The 16,149-nt window shown below is 44.9% G+C and overlaps 1 protein-coding gene across 15 annotated transcripts in view; it reads left to right on the forward strand.

Annotated features, from left to right (window-relative positions):
- Nucleotides 1-16,149, forward strand: part of LOC102149590 (ATP-binding cassette sub-family D member 2) — a 57,611-nt gene that overhangs the window by 38,049 nt on the left and 3,413 nt on the right. For 3 of the 15 annotated variants that reach the window (XM_070248985.1, XM_070248974.1, XM_070248975.1), the window contains 2 exons: nt 11,449-11,552; nt 12,423-14,812. Coding sequence is in view for 12 of the 15 variants with exons in the window: in XM_070248974.1 (XP_070105075.1) it covers nt 11,449-11,471 (23 nt within the window). In the remaining 3 variants the exon portion in view is untranslated. Of the gene's footprint in view, nt 1-11,448; nt 11,553-12,422; nt 14,813-15,018; nt 15,150-15,869; nt 15,988-16,149 lie in introns of all 15 variants that reach the window. The other 12 variants (XM_070248987.1, XM_070248978.1, XM_070248986.1 and 9 more) reach the window with 10 other exon arrangements.

The raw sequence follows: 16,149 nt of genomic DNA on the forward strand, positions 1-16,149 counted from the left end.
CTGCTGCCATTTTATCACTTGTTTTCTGGTCGTTCTGTATTTCCCTTGTTTCTTGTCCTTTGTATTTCGGACTGCCAGTTTAGTTTGGTAGTTCTCTATAATGATTTTCTCCGTATGTATCCTTTGTGTCTCTGTTCTGATTGTTTGTTTAGTGGTCGCCATGAGGTTTATCTAAAAAATCTCATAGATGAGATAGTCCATTTCCTGATGCCCTCTTCTTTCCTTAGTCTAAAGCAGGTTCCATTCCTTTCTTCATCCCCTTCTAAGTTACTTTTGTCGTAACTTCTGCTTTCTGATGTGAGTTTGTGGTTAAAATGATGAGATTACGGTTATTTTTGATGTGTTCCTTTCCTTTATCTTCAATATTATAATTGGTTGCTATCCTGTCCTGATAGAGAACTGCAGTTTTCTGATTTTGTCTGCCTATTTATCTCTTTGCTCAAGGCTTTTTAAACCCTTTCTTTTTCTTTCTGATATGAGGGCCGCCTTGATCATTTCTTGTATGAGGGAGTCTTGTGGCAATGAACTCCCTCCACTTTTGTTTATCTGGGAAATTTTTTATTTCTCCATCATATCTGAAGGATAATTTCGATGGATAGAGTCTTCTTGGCTGAAAGTTTCTGTTTTTCAGAATTTTGAGGATATTGTTCTGTTCTCTCCTAGCCTGTAAGGTTTCTGCTGGGAAATTCGGTGAAAGCCTGCTAGGGGTTCCTTTGTAGGTTATTTTCTCCTGCCTTGCTACCCTTAATATTTTTCTTTGTCATTTACTTTTGCCAGTTTCACTAACATATGCCTTAGAGAAGGTGTTTTTACATTGATACAATTAGGAGTTCGGTTAGCTGCTTTTTTTTTTTTTTAAAGATTTTATTTTTTTCCTTTTTCTCCCCACAGCCCCCTGGTACATAGTTGTATATTCTTAGTTGTGGGTCCTTCTACTTGTGGCATGTGGGACGCCGCCTCATCGTGGTTTTGATGAGCAGTGCCATGTCCGTGCCCAGGATTCGAACCAACAAAACACTGGGCCGCCTGCAGCGAAGCGCGTGAAATTAACCACTCGGCCATGGGGCCAGCCCCTCGGTTAGCTTCTTTTACTTGTAAATCCAGTTTCTTCCCCAGGTTTGAGAAGTTCTCAGCTATTATTTCTTTGAACAAGCTTTCTGTTCCTTTCTCTCCCTTCTTCCTCTGGCATATCTATAATCCTTCTGTTGCATTTCCTAATTGAGTCAGATGATTCTGGGAGAATTTTTTCATTTCTTTTTTATCATAGTTCCGCCTCCTTCTTCTGAAGCATTTCTATATTTCTGTCCTCCAAGCTGCTGCTTCTGTGTTCCATAAATCAGCCCTGTTATTCAAGGACTCCAGATTTTTCTCATTCATTGTGTCTTTCATCTCCAACATTTCTGATGGGTTTTTATTTATAGTTTCAGTCTCTTTTGTGAAGAATTCTGTCTGTTCATTAAATTTTGTTCCTGATTTCATTGAACTGCTTTCCCAAGTTTTCTTGTAACTCATTGAGTTTTTTAATGATAGCTATTTTGAATTGTCTTTCATTTAGATTGTAAATTTTTGTGCCTTCAGGACAAGATTGATTTCTGGGTGCTTGTCATTTTCCTTCTGGTCTGGAGTATTAAGGTGTCTTTTTTTTTTTTTTTTAAAGATTTTATTTTTTCCTTTTTCTCCCCAAAGCCCCCCGGTACATAGTTGTGTATTCTCCGTTGTGGGTTCCTCTAGTTGTGGCATGTGGGACGCTGCCTCAGCATGGTCTGACGAGCAGTGCCATGTCCACGCCCAGGATTCGAACCGACGAAACACTGGGCCGCCTGCAGCGGAGCGCACGAACTTAACCACTCGGCCACGGGGCCAGCCCCTTAAAGTGTTTTTTTGTACTATTTCAGGGGGTGGATTTGTGCTTCCCCTTAGTGGAAGTATCTGATCGCAGCTTCTACCTGCTACCAGTGGGAGGGGCAGGAGCTGTGTATTCTGAGCCCACCGCGATCCCTGGCATCTGTGCCTGTCCTTATCTGTGCTGACTGGGCACATCTGCCGTTGCCCGCTCACCGCTGCTGCTTTAGAAATGTGTGTGCACGCGCTCTGGTAGGAGTCCCTTCCTCTGGCTGAGCTGGTGTCTCAGGTGGAGGGAGAGGCGCTTTGTTTTGCATGCAGAATCCTGGGGGCATTCTGCTCTGCGCTTGCTGTCTCCCCACCTGGGGTGCTTGCTTGATAAAGATGCCCCTGCAATTCCTTGGCCTCCTCTGTGTGGGGCTTTCACACAGCTGTAGGCAGCTCCAAGAGTAAAGGCGTTCCTGCGGAGAGCTGCCCCTCCCCGCTCTCCTCACAGAGCCACATGCAGTCTTGTGTCCTAGATCACCGTCAAGGAGGAAGAGGAGATCCCCTTACCTCCTTCCACTTCCTCCCGGGGGTACAGCACCTCCACCTTCAAATGTATGGCTGCCTGGGTCTCTCAGACGTCTGTTGTGTTGTGTGAATGTTCTCTGTTGGTTTATGAATGTCCTTTGCATTGTGTCTTGGGGAGAGAGTCTAAGGGAAGAGCTCACTCCACCATGATGGCGGATGTCACTGGTTTTTTGTGGGTGTGTATGTGAGCCGCCATTAGCATGGCAGATGGGTGGTGTAGGTCCGTACCTGGGAACCGAACCTGGGCCACCGAAGCAAAGTGTGCCAAACTTTAAGCACTAGGCCACTGGGGCTGGCCACCAGATATCTAGTTTAAAATAGCCAAGTGTCATGAAACTTTCTAGTTTAAAAAGTCACTCATTCTTTAAAATAATAACCTGATGTCTAAGAAGAGGTATTGAGATACCACTACCTTATTGTCTTTGTACAGTATTTAAAACTCATTCCTGGATGGGCTGTTTCTGCATTCGTGGCTAAAAGCTACAACTTCACTATGGCCGCCCCACAGCTCCTTTCCTTCCACATGCACGTTTCAGCTCATGACTGATGCTGGATGAGGGTGTTAAAGACTCTGAATCCTCTACTAAATAGTTTCCATACTGAGGGAGATTTGAATTCCTTTGCTCTGATGAAAGAAAGTCTATGCTTGTGAGATTTCTTGAAATATTTTACCATGAATGGTTCCACCAGTCTACCTGTAAGCTTTAAAGGTTTAACTCATGGAAGTTCTTCCGGTTTTCTAGCAGGTAATGGTGAAATATTTCTGGTTCCTAGTGCTATTGAAATTCTCTGTCTACTCTTGAGTTTTTACATCTAGGTGAGTCTGGGGAATGGCTCATCAGAAAGTACCCACTTGCTATTCATGATTCTGAGCTAAGTAGATTGTGAATATGTCGCTCTGCTGCATAAAATTCTCCAAGGGTTCCCAACTATGTATAGTGTCAGGTAGAAAAGCCTCTCAGAATAGCATTTGAGCTCTTTACAATCTGGCACAATCCTATCATTTCAGATTCATGTGTATTCACTTCCTGCCATAGATCTCAGACTCTCGCCACACTAAACTATTGATCTCTTTCTCCAAACCTGTCAGGAAATTTCAGACCTTTCTACTTCTGCTCATATGCTCTTCTTTCTGCCTGTAATGCCTTGCCTCTCAGTGGGAATTGATATTTGTCCTTCACAGTGGAACAGAAATAGCACCTCCTTTTTCTAGTATTTCCGATGCCCAAAGCAAAATTCATGACACCATTTTCTTTGGCCCCGTTGCTGTGGCCTAAATGTTGTGTCTCCCCAAAATTCCTTTGTTAAATCCTAAGGCCCAATGGGATGGTATTAGGAGGTGGGGCCTTTGGGAGGTGATTAGGTCATGAGGGCAGAGCCCTGAGGAATGGGATTAGTGCCCGTATAAAAGGGGCTTCTGGGCCGACCTGGTGGCACAGTGGTTAAGGGCACATGTTCCACTTCGGTGGCCTGGGGTGCACCCGTTTGGATCCTGCGTGCGGACATGGCACCAATGGCAAGCCATGCTGTGGTAGGCGTCACACATATAAAGTAGAGGAAGATGGGCATGGATGTTAGCTGAAGGCCAGCCTTCCTCAGCAAAAAGAGGAGGATTGGCAGCAGATGTTAGCTCTGGGCTAATCTTCCTTAAAAAAAAGGAGGGGGCCTTCAGAAACCCCTGTAGCCTTTGTCTCACGGAAATTATCTTCTACTGATTTTTTCCTCCCTTTTATTACCTCTGTTCTCTGCCTCCAGAACCCCGATAAAAGAAAGGGCAGACATGTATCCTGCTTCACATTTCTCTCCTACGTGCCATCATTCTGCCTTTGGCTCTGGTCTGCAAGATTCCACTGACTTTATCACCAGATCACTGACATGTTGTTAACCATCCCCATTCTCTCAGTCAGTCTGTCCACTGAATTGTTTTAGTGTCAAACATATTTTTAATTCCCAGGCACTCATTTTCCTCCTCTGATTACTCCTTTTTTGCAGCAGCAGTCTGTTCTTACTTTTGTCTGTGCCATCTTTCCTATCTCACTAGAGTCATTTCTTACTCTTTTAACATTGTTTTGTTTCCTGAATGATCTTTATTTCCTAAAAACACAATTATTTTACTTGTTAATCTTAATGTGAGTCACGTATGTGATTTTTTTCTCTTCACATTTGTTGACCCTTGGCTGTTAGTTCTTGTTTGTGAATAAAGATCTAGGCTGTTAAGTGGTGGGAGTTCCATTTGGATTTGTGTAGATCTCTCTGCCAAGAAACTGCTCCCTGGATGAGGCTGTACTGGTGGGTCTGGTGCCATAACTGGAAAATGACAGTTCAGAGTTGTGGGGGTCAGCCGGCTGTGGAGAGCAAGTCAAAAAAGGGAGGACTTGACTTGAGCAGTGAATTATCTTGATGTGTTCCTTCTTGAGAAAAGCTGTGTTGCCTCTCCTTTTTCATTAAGGTGCCTGCTGGATGTTCCAGAGTTTCCTCAAACTCTGCTTTGCTTCCCATTCATGGTCCTACACTCAAATGAGGAGGCATCTGCATGTAAGCAGGTCACTTTCTTTAGCCTGCACAGCTTGGATTTTTATGTGGGGGCCAAAAGCCTCTGCTGTCTGCTGTATATATTTGGGAGGAGGGCAGGGAAGAGAGATGTGGTCCAACTAGCCCAGCCTTCCCAGATGCAGTCTTTTAAATCCAAAATATTCATCATATGTATATGTATCTATATCTATAGATATATATATATATCTATAGATATAGATATATATACACACACACACATATATATATATATACACACACATATATTGAGCAGTATGATAAGAGTGCCAAAATGGCTGAAAATTCTGTCTATCCTGTGTCCATGCCCCTCTGCAATGTGACTTTGGAGCCCCTCCTAGCAAGAGGTGGCATTTGTTTCTCCATCTCCTTGAATCTGGCTTGGCCCTGTGGCTTAGTTTGATCATTGGGATTCTAGAACAGTGACCTGAAGGAGAGACTTGAAAACCGCTTGCACACTGGACTTGCTGTCTCTTGCTGCCCTTATAAAGAAGATAGGTAAGGGGCCAGTTTGGCGGCATAGCTGTTAAGTTCATGCACTCCACATCAGTGGCCTGGGTTTGCCAGTTTGGATCCTGGGGGTGGACCTACGCACTGCTTATCAAGCCATGCTATGGCAGGCATCCCATATATAAAGTAGAGGAAGATGGGCATGTATGTTAGCTCAGGGCCAGTCTTCCTCAGCAAAAAAAGGATTGGTGGCTGATGTTAGCATAGGGCTAATCTTGCTCAAAAGAAACCCAAAATAAGTAAAAGACAGGAAAGTTAAAAATACATTTTTTTCCATATGAATTTTGAGCTATCAGAAGTAACAGTCCTGGGGGCCAGCCCAGTGGCTCAGCAGTTAAGTGTGTACGTTCCACTTTGGTGGCCCAGGGCTCGCCGATTTGGATCCCGGGTGCGGACATGGCACTGCTTGGCAAGCCATGCTGTGGTAGTCATCCCACATATAAAGTAGAGGAAGCTGGGCACGGATGTTAGCTCAGGGCCAGTCTTCCTCGGCAAAAAGAGGAGGATTGGCAGCAGTTAGGGCTAATCTTCCTCAAAAAAAAAAAAGTAACACTCCTGTGAAGAAGCCCAAGAGGATGACAAGAGGCATGTGGCCCATTTGCTTCTGTTGCTCTGACCAACAGCCTGCCAGACACATAGCATGTGACAAAGACTTCCCTAGATTATCCAACCAGCAGCCAATCTACAGCTGACCATGGATGCCTGGGATACAGAGCCTGGGAGAGATGTGCTGAGTTCACGCAGATAAGAAGAACTGCCTAGCTGATCCAAATCATGAACTAAATAAGCAGTTGTTGTTTGAGACCCCTAAGTTTTGGGGTAGTTTATCACCCAGCAAGAGCTAACTGATACAAACACTGCATTGTATTGATGTTCCAGCTACTGTAGATACTCTGATAAACAAATTAGATAAGGCCTCTGTCCTCAGGTGACGAGAAACAAAGAAATGAGTCAGACAACTTCAGACATTCACACATGCTCTGAAGGAAAGCAAGCAGGGTGATGTGACTGGCTGGGGTTGGGATCTCATTTAGATACTGTGATCAGAGAAGAATGCTTTGAGCAGCTAAAGTTTGAGCCAAGACCTGAATGACAAGGAAGAGCCAACCGTGTGAAAGTCTGGAGGTAGATTGTTCCAGACAGGAAACAGCAAGTGCACAGGCAGTGAGCTGGGGAGATACTTCACGTGTTAAAAGGACATAAAGAAGGTCAATGAAGCTGGAGTTGGTGAGCAAAGGAAAGACAGAGGGGAAAGATGTAAAGTCAGGAAACAGACCTTGGGGGAGGACTTGGCCTGTGATTAATTTGCCAGTTACCTTCATGCTTGTACCCTGTCTCATCTCTGTCCTTGATGTTTGTGGACTAGGAGCTTGGAGCTCTCAAAGGACCCCTGTGGGAAGGGTCCCTCTTTTCTCCAGCATTTTGGTCTACATCTTTCTGTGATCTGTTTTCATCAGTCAGATCTATCTGCTTTCTGTCTTCTCGGATTTCTTCAAGATGTCCTCCAGCTGACTGCCATTCTAGTTTACTAGCATTACCACGGATTCATTCTTTTTAAAATACAAGATGGTTTTTGGGGGCATTTTTAAGGACCTTCGTATATATTAGTCCCCAAATCACCATCTTTAGTTGAAATTCTCATATCTCATGTTTAAATTTGGAGCTCTAAGCCCATAAATCTCCTATCCCCCTTTGTTATCCTATCTTTTTCTCTGTTTCTTCTCTTTTCAGCTTGTCTTTACAGTGGCTGCTGAGAGGCCAGCCCTCAATGGGCTCTTTATTCACTATCCAAGAAATATGTCCTGAGAAGCTTTTATCTGCAAACAAAATGGAGGCCCTTCTCACCTACCAGTTGCCCCTTTGCAGCCACTTGCCTTGCTCGGTTCCTGCTGAGTTGAATACGCTCATCCAAACACCCCCTGCTGGGACACTGAGGGGACACAGGGTCAGTTCTTCCCAGTGCCTTCCACTTCACTAGACACTTCAGGTGTTTCATTTCCTAGGGAGGTTTTGATGTCTCAGAATTCATATGCCAGAAAACTGTATTTGAACACCTTGGTCTTCCATCTATCTGTCTGTCTATGTTCTATCTTCATTGAGTTTTGGGTGCCACAAATCATTAGATGGCACATAGGATGTCATACCTGGGAGGGATGGTCCATGTTACCCTTTTGAGAACAGGAGACGCTACACCCTTGCAGACCAAGAGCTTGGCCTTCCTGGATGTTTGTAAAGTTTCCAGGCAAGGAATCTTCACTTATCTCCCTAAAACAGATAAACATACTTTTGTACAGAGATGAGAGCACGTGAAAGGTGAGACTAGCAATCTTCAGGGCCCAGAGCTTACTCATGATGTTTTCTTCCACAAATCTGTTGGGTCCTTTGCAGAAGCCCAAAGTACAAAACTCTTTGCCTGCCCTGCATTTGCCTTACAGGAATACCACTACACACTTCCCTCCAACCCAGAATCAGAGGCCAGAGCACCTTGAATGAAGAGGAAGGGAGGTCCATATTCTCTTTTCTACCCCAGGGCCATTGCGAGTGCTGTTCCCTTCACCATTCTCCGTGCTTTTCCTCCAAGTCTCTTACTTATCCTGGCTCTTACTTATCCTTTTGGACTCAGCTTATATGCTGCTTGCTCGGAGAGGCCGTCTCTGCTTTTCTGATCTTCCCTTCCTTCCCCAAGTGTAGTGGATGCTGCTGGTGCCCTGCCCGGGTCCCCTTCACTGGTGGCACACTCTTTCCTCAGTTGCTGTGAGTATTCATTGCTCAAATGGAGCTGCCTTGCTTGGGAGGTTACTCCTGGCCGCAGGGGACAGTCAGTGGCCAATGATTGACTGGGGCACAAAAAGCCGGAAGCCTGGCCTCAAGGTGGACCAGAGCCTTCTGGGATACGAGGGAGAAGTTAGTCTCCAGCTGAGACAGCCCCTTTGCTTAGTTTTCTTCTCCTGTCTGCTGCTTCCCTCACACTGCACCCCCTCCAGAGAGCCCTCCTCCAATAAATCCTTTTCACCAGAATCACTGTCTCAGGCTCTGCTTCTGGGAAGCCTGACCTAAGACACTGAGAAAGCTTTCTTTAAGAGGTTTGTCTGTGTATTTACACAGTGAGGACAAGTTTTCTCTCTGACCCCTGCGCCTCTAACAGTGATGGAGAGTCACGTGAATGGACTCGGATGTGAATAGTCCCCCTGGAACTGGCCACACAGCAGCTCCCCGTCTGAGGCTCCTGAAGAGCTTCTCTAGGAGGTGGAAGGGGAAGAAGAAAAAGAGACACTGCACACAAGCAATTCACCGGCAGGCTGTGCTGTCATTTCTGAAGCAGAGCTCTTTGATCTGCTAAAAAGGGGTATTTTTTAGAGGCTTTAGTAAAATCATTTAATCTAAAATTCAATATCAATGCTGCTCGTTAATTTTTAAGAACCCCATATCTGTTCTTTCCCTGAAGTGAAACAAATTTGGTTAAGGATGGGTGTTTCTGAGTTTATTTCCTACACAGTTGAAAGCTCAATGCCATGGTTAAGTCTCTTGTCCCAAAGGTAACACCTTGGGAGCCACAGCAATAGCACAAACTAATGAAACAGGAGGAATTCATGTTTGAAGAGCCAGAGCCTCTGGAGACATTGACTCAATGGCCTGAGCCCCACAGGATGGTTTCGAATTGAGTTCCTATGCAAATGTTTTTAAACACCAGTCCTGTGTCACTTACACATTCAATACTTAAAATTTAGATTATCTGGAGGTGACTCTTGAGATTTAACAATTGTGACATTTTCTTGAGGCATGAACTCAACTCACACATCCTACAAAGTTGGCAGATGGTGAGTGAACGAGGTGACCACTGAGCATCTACTTGGCATGTGTGCAGTAACTCACATGAAGGAATTTAAATCTTTCCAACTGTGAATGTTGCTAACAGAAGGGCAGAGGTGGGGGAAAGAAATGGCAGGTGTTTGAGGGTCTGCAAGACCAAAGCTCTCACAGCTGTCGCGTGATTACTATAGGCCCTCCATGTCAGCCACCACAATGGCTGCTTTAGAATCTGATTTTCCAGATGCACAATTAAGGATACAGAGGCACTGATGTGCTGTCTTAGGAAGAAGATGGAGCTTGGGTGTCTGTTAAATTGGAATTTGAAGGTGATCAGGGTTGTGATCCCCTCTCTGATTTTCCCAGCTTCTCGCACCCGCAGTTGAAGAAGCCGTGTCCTGATAGTCTCAGGCAGACTAGTTCCACCGATTCCTTATTCCCAGTGCAGGTTTGCTTTTCTCTCTGCATCTTTCTTTTCTGTTTATGACACCATCTTAGTTGCTGAAGTTTCCAACCTTGACCATAGGCCCCTGTACGTTTGTCCTTCTTATGTCTTCTCCTGTCATTAACCTCAGGGACACCTCCACCCCTTATCTTCTGGCTATGATTCCTTGGGCTCCTCACGGGATGTGACCATCACTTCCATCCACTTGAATCCTTCATGGGCCTGACCTCGCCTTGGTCCTTTGGGTGATTCTGAGTCTCTCCTCCTCCAAGAGCATCATTATGGGGACCCATTGGGAAAATCCTCTACTTTGGCTCTGCTCCCAAGGTCTCCTCCTACAGCAGCGTGTGCTGCCTTTTCCCTATCACGGGAAGCGTGTGAGATTAACTGTTTTGACTCCTTTCTCTTGTTTTAAAGAAAGCAACACCAAGATGTGTGTTTCCTCCCAGAAAGGCTAGAGATAGGCAATAAGGAAGGGGAAAATGTGTCTGTAAATCTGTAGCTTAAAGCTTCGTGTGTTTAAAATCATTCTTGTTTGTCTTTTATATTCCTATAAAATGCATAGAGAGTTTTATCCATCAGTATTCCAGACAAGATCAAAGAAGGCTATGTTCTGATAGCACCATTAAAGAGGAGGGGCCCCTCTCTCCCTGCTGCCCCTGAACAAAGGCTCCCGTGAAAGCTAGGACAGTCGCTCTGACACCTGCCCCATCACCAGATGAACCTCAAGAGCTCTGGGCCCAGGGGTGTCCTGACTGGAGCCAGAACACAGGAACAAGGGAGGTTATAAGACCTGAATAGTACTTGGCATTGGATTTGATAGACACTGCAGGGACTGAAAAACTCTTTAGCCAGTTTTCTTCTTTTACTATCTCATAGTTTGTATTTCATTTCCATCAAATGGCATGAAAGCATGTCATTGGCCAGCGAGAGGATGAAACCCTGATGTGGACCTACCCTAAACCTAGTGTGAATTCTGAAATCCTCACAACTGATCACAGTGACTTCTCCTTCCACCTCTTTAGCTCTGTTTTCCCCTGGAACCTGTTGTCTGTCTAGCTCAGGATCTCCGTGCTCACACCTCTCTGGCCTTGCTTGTTTCAGCCCAAGGTTAGCCACTTTGCTGGTTCTCGTGAGCATCCCTGATGCCCTTGCCTCTGTGAACTTCCATGACCCCTGCCTTCCCATCCTCAGCCATGCCACTCATGACCCCCTTCAATATCTAGAATGTCAGGCCACACCGAATAAAATCACAAGAGTTATTTGCTCTTTATCTAGTTGGCCCTTTGATGGTTCTAACGTCCTCAATCCTTCACTGGTTGACCACAACATATTCTTAAAGTACTCCAAACCTGTTCCACTCTGATCAAGGTCCGTATTCCATCCCCACTGCCAAACTCGGCAAAATCATGTTTTGTGGGGACCAAGTCCATCAGTGTGAGTTTTCTCAAAATCTCTCTTGTCTACATCAAATTCATTTTTGTATTTGCCCCTCTCTTGTTTTTCTTCTTTCCTCCAATAAAGAAATTTCCCTTGGTATTATCTAATCAAGTTGAAAATGTACATGGTCCCTGACTCAGTATTTTTTTCTGTCTCTTCATCTCCTTGCTTATTTTCCTGTTGACTTATTCTATGTATTTTTTTTAGAAGGTCTGTTTAGTTCTTAGGAGGATGAAGCTGTAGAGAGAGCCATGCTAATTATGTGTGTCCCTTTCCTCCAGAATCTCAGCCTCCTCCAAAATAGACACAGAGGTCGGACACTGTCATCCTGGAGCTCAGAGCTCAGTGGGAAAGATGGAGTATGAATAAAGTGTTACAACACAATGTAAGTACTATAACGGATGTCCACTCCAGGTACGGGTGTGGCACAGAGCAGTGGATGAACTCAGTGGGGGTGGAGGCAGGAAAGCGTTACAGTCAAGGAACAGCTGAGCTGGATCTTAAAGAATTATTAGTTCAGTAGACAAGGTGGGGAGGTAGCCATTAAATATTTGTTAGATTAGTAAAAGAAGGGCATATCCCACAGAGAAAACAATGGGTGCCAAAAGAGTGGCGAAGTGACACAGCTCTGTCTCTTGAGGAAAAGTGCAGGCTCAGTCTAGCTAAAGCAGGTGGGAGGAAGAGAGAGCTAGCAAATGGGCCTGAGAGCTCAAAAACTAAAATAAAGAATATACCTAAGAAAATTAGATGAAGGAAATAATACTGATAAAAGCAGAAAATATTCGTTCAAGAAATCATAAAAACAGTAGCATTAACACTTAATTCCAAGAGTTGTTTCTTGAAAAGAAAGAAAGAGCAAGAAAGGAGAGACAGCAAGAGACCAGAAAGGCAAGAAGAAGGGATGGAGGGAGGATAGAAAGAGGTCTTGTAAGTTTAATCAGGGGAAAAGGAAAACACGTACAAAGTAAATGTATTGAAAGTGTATTTATAGAGGGCTCGATACTTCCCAGGTCCTGGGCAAGGTGTTGGGGACAAACAGCTATATAGACAGACACGTTGTCTGCCTTTGAGGAGCTGAATTTTAACGAAGAAAGTGCTTCTTTAAACACGTAACTACACAGACAAAATATAACCCACTAATTGAGAGATGTGAAGGCAAAGTAAAGAATACAGCAAGAGGCTGGAGCAAGGTCAGAAATTAACTTGGGGTTGGGTGCTGGATCGTGAAAGGCTATCTGAAGATGTGGCATTTCAGCCAGCATCTGGGAGAGGAGGATGAGTTAACGAGACAAAGAGTGACTGCAGAAGCAATCCAGGGAGAAAACCAGCCCGTGTGAAGGTCTTGAGGTAAGAAAGTCCAAGTCACTGGAAGAAGGTGAGTGGGGCTGCAGTGAACAGAGGAAGCAGAGAGTTTCCAAGACTTACAGGGAGGGTGCCAACAGTGTCAGTTTGGCCAGGACCAGGGGAGGGTCCTGGCGTGTAAGACTTTCAGATTTAACACTGGGACAGTCCCAGGCAAACCTGGATGAATTGGTCGCCCTATTTACAGGCCTCATTCAAGATTTTGGACCTTAGCAGCAGAACAGTGTGGCAGCCATAATCAAGGCAGCCATAGTGAGGATGGAGAGAAATGGACAGATTCAAGAAATATTTAGATGTAAACTGGCAGAACTTGAGGACAAAATGATAGCCAGGGAAGGGGTTAGGGCAGGGGGAATAATCTAGAATGAACCGCAGATTTTTCTGGCTTTGGAAACCAGAGGGATGTGCATTAAAAAGGAATGAATCCAGAAAGAGACGACGCTAAAGTTGTTCTTTGACATTAACTGTCAAGTGAGAGCTCGAGGTTTGATCACATTTGAGCACACAGGAATAAATTTTGGTACCCTCCATCTCTCCCACCCCTCGGATTGAAATAGAAAGTGGGCCTGGTAGAAACCCAAATGTGCTCCAGACAGAATTTGGAATTCAGTTTGAACCTGTAAAGAAGTGGAGTGTTCCTCACCCTGATAAGGGGACAAGACAACATAATAAGTAAAAGGAAAACCGGAAGGCTTTGTTACAGACCGCATTCAGCCTGCATTCAGATGGCATGTCAAGAACTGTATTACTCTTGTCCCCTCGTCCAACTCTTAGACTCCCATAATTAACCCAGAGGAAGTTGTAAGTGAAATAATTATGCAGTCCTTTCAAAACTAGACACTTAACACATGTGTTATAGAAACCTTATAAAAAGGAAACTGGATTCTTATAAATTTTAAGATTATATTAATTCAGACAGAAAGACACTCCTATGAATTTTCACAAAAATACTCAAATCACAGTTTGTTCTGCCTGCCATTGAGATGTGGGGGATTTTGCTGTGTGCACTAAATTTTCTTCTTCTTCTTTTATTTATTTACTTATTTATTTCCTTCTTCTCCCCAAAGCCCCCTAGTACGTAATTGTATGTTTTAGTTGTGAGTCCTTGTTGTGGCATGTGGGACGCCACCTCAGCATGGCTTGATGAGCAGGGCTATGTTCGCACCCAGGATCTGAACCGGTGAAGCCCTGGGCTGCCAAAGCAGAGCACATGAACTTAACCACTCGGCCACAGGGCAACCCCTAAATTCTCTTCTTTAACTGCCCATGTCACGAGAGCACAAGACTAGAATGAAGACAAGCACGGGAGACCAAGGATGAGAGTTTATTGAACATGAAGGTCTCATCCACATTTGAAAGCACAATCCCGGTGAGACCTCAGTCATGTCTCTAGATGGGTGAGAACTTGCTTCCAGTGTCCCTGAATCCCAAATGGAAGGATGCTTTTCCTGTATGTGGGAGCCAAACGCCAGGGCTGGGAAGGGCTGCCAAAATCATTCAGCCTAGTCTTACATCCGCAGTCTGTTTTTCAACACTCCTTCACTCGTTTATTAATTTAACAAATATTATTGGCACCTGCTGTATACACGGCACTCTTCTAGGGACTTGGGATCTGGTGGTGAACAAAACAGACACCAGTTCCTCCTGTCGTTGACATTATGTTCTAAAGAAAGGATTCAAGTAGTAAACAATAAGAATAAGCAGTAAACGTAGTGAATAAGTGAGTTACATAGTACCATAGGTTGGAAGGTGAAAACAGTGCAACAAAGAAATAGGAGGGCAGGGAAAGAGATCCGAGCGATGGTGAGGGGGCAGGGTGCAGCCTAAATAAGGTGGTTGAGTAGCTCCTTGTGAAGATGATGTTTGAAAGCAGATTTGAAAGAGGTGAGGCAGTTAGCCACGGGGATCTCTGGGAGGAAAGCCTGGTTGGTGGTTTTATTTCCCTCCAAGACAGTCCCGAGTGCTCTAAAGTGGGATGTTTAGCAAAGTGCTCCACTGGGTTCAGAAGCTGGGTTTTGCTTAGGTCCCAACCATGAGTCATGTGTCCTAATCAGTTTGTTCTAGAGTACTCTAAATAGCCCACCACCCTCACAAGTCCCCTGCTCCCAGAGCCCCTGCGTCGGCTCTCCCTGTTGTAGGATAATGGATGTCATGGAATTGTCTGTTTAGGTGTCCAGCTTCTGCAGGAGGAAGTACAGAAGCTCCGAGATTAGACCACACAGGGTCGAAACCTGCTTCTGCTGCTGACTGGCTGTCTGTCCTTCATCAGGTCACTTAATCTCTGTGAGTCTCAGTTTCCTTATCTGTAAAGACAAGATGATCATGTCTGTTCAATGGGGGTGTCATTAGTATTCCCAGAGAAATTGTGTGTATAGCGCTTGGCATGGTGCTTGGCACACAGTAAGCATGTAACTAAAACTAAGACTCTGGTGGTGCCCACTCCAGTGCCATCTCCTTGAGGGCAAGGCCCCTCTTGTCTTCCATTCTAGTTGACCAGTGCCTGGCATAGAGCCTGGCCCGTGTAAGGATGGTCGTGAGCAATGGAGTGCAGTTTGTCCAGGAACACCCAGGAGAACACACCCGAAGCCTCACTGGAGGACTCAGCCTCCTCGTCTGGTTGGTAAATAGCCACCCATCCATCCGTTCACCAGGATGACGAGTTTATACACCCACACCAGAATCAGATTTTTCCTTTTCTTTTCTTTCTTTCTTTTTTTTTTTGTGAGGACGACTAGCTCTGAGCTAACATCTGTTGCCAGTCTTCCTCTTTTTTGCTTGAGGAAGACTGTCACTGAGCTAACATCTGTGGCAGTCTTCCTCCATTTTTTTGTATGTGGGACACTGCCACAGTATGGCTTGGTGAGCAATGTGGAGGTCCATTCCTGGGATCTGAACCTCTGAACCCCAGGCTGCTGAAGGAGAATGCACAAACTTAACCACTATGCCACTAGGCTGGCCCCCAGAGTTAGATTTTATTCCTCTTTTTTCCCTGAATTGACTGTCTTGGGAAGAGAAGAGTAGCCAGGTAAGGGGACGTGTGTGGGGAAGGTTTCTTCCCTACAAGAAAGACTCTAATAAATGAGACTGTTTCTTATCCAAGTTATAGTATTTCTTGGCACTTTTTTCTTTCAAAATGTGTTTTTTGTCTAAAATTGAAGCGTAATAATAATAAAATTCTCTAGAGTGTCAGGCTCCAAGTTAAAGGTAGGCTGTGATTCTGTATATAGAAGAGCTTCATAAAGAGAATCAGAACTCTGATCCCAAATGCCTCGCAGTGTGGGTAAAAAGGTACCAAATTAAAAAGACTGTTGCCAAGTTTCCTTTCTTACTGCGTTTTGAGTTTCAGCACTATAACGGCATGGCGCTCAGACTCTGTCAGTATGCATTGGACTCTGGTGGCTAATGTGCAAAGTCCATAATTACCCGGCCCTTCTGGATGTCCCAGCAGGAACCAAGTGGTGAGGACCTGCAGGCATCTCTGAACCTCCTGAGGTTGAGGGCCGGTGGGTGGAAACCCCATTCTGGGCCAAGGGAAGTGGCAAGATAGTCATTCTTGCTGTGAGCTGGTTTGAATACAGATGTGAAGTGAAGAGGTGATAGTGCTGTGACGCTGTCTGCTG

Source organism: Equus caballus, chromosome 23 (assembly GCF_041296265.1).
Source record: "Equus caballus isolate H_3958 breed thoroughbred chromosome 23, TB-T2T, whole genome shotgun sequence".
Classification (NCBI taxonomy): domain Eukaryota; kingdom Metazoa; phylum Chordata; class Mammalia; order Perissodactyla; family Equidae; genus Equus; species Equus caballus.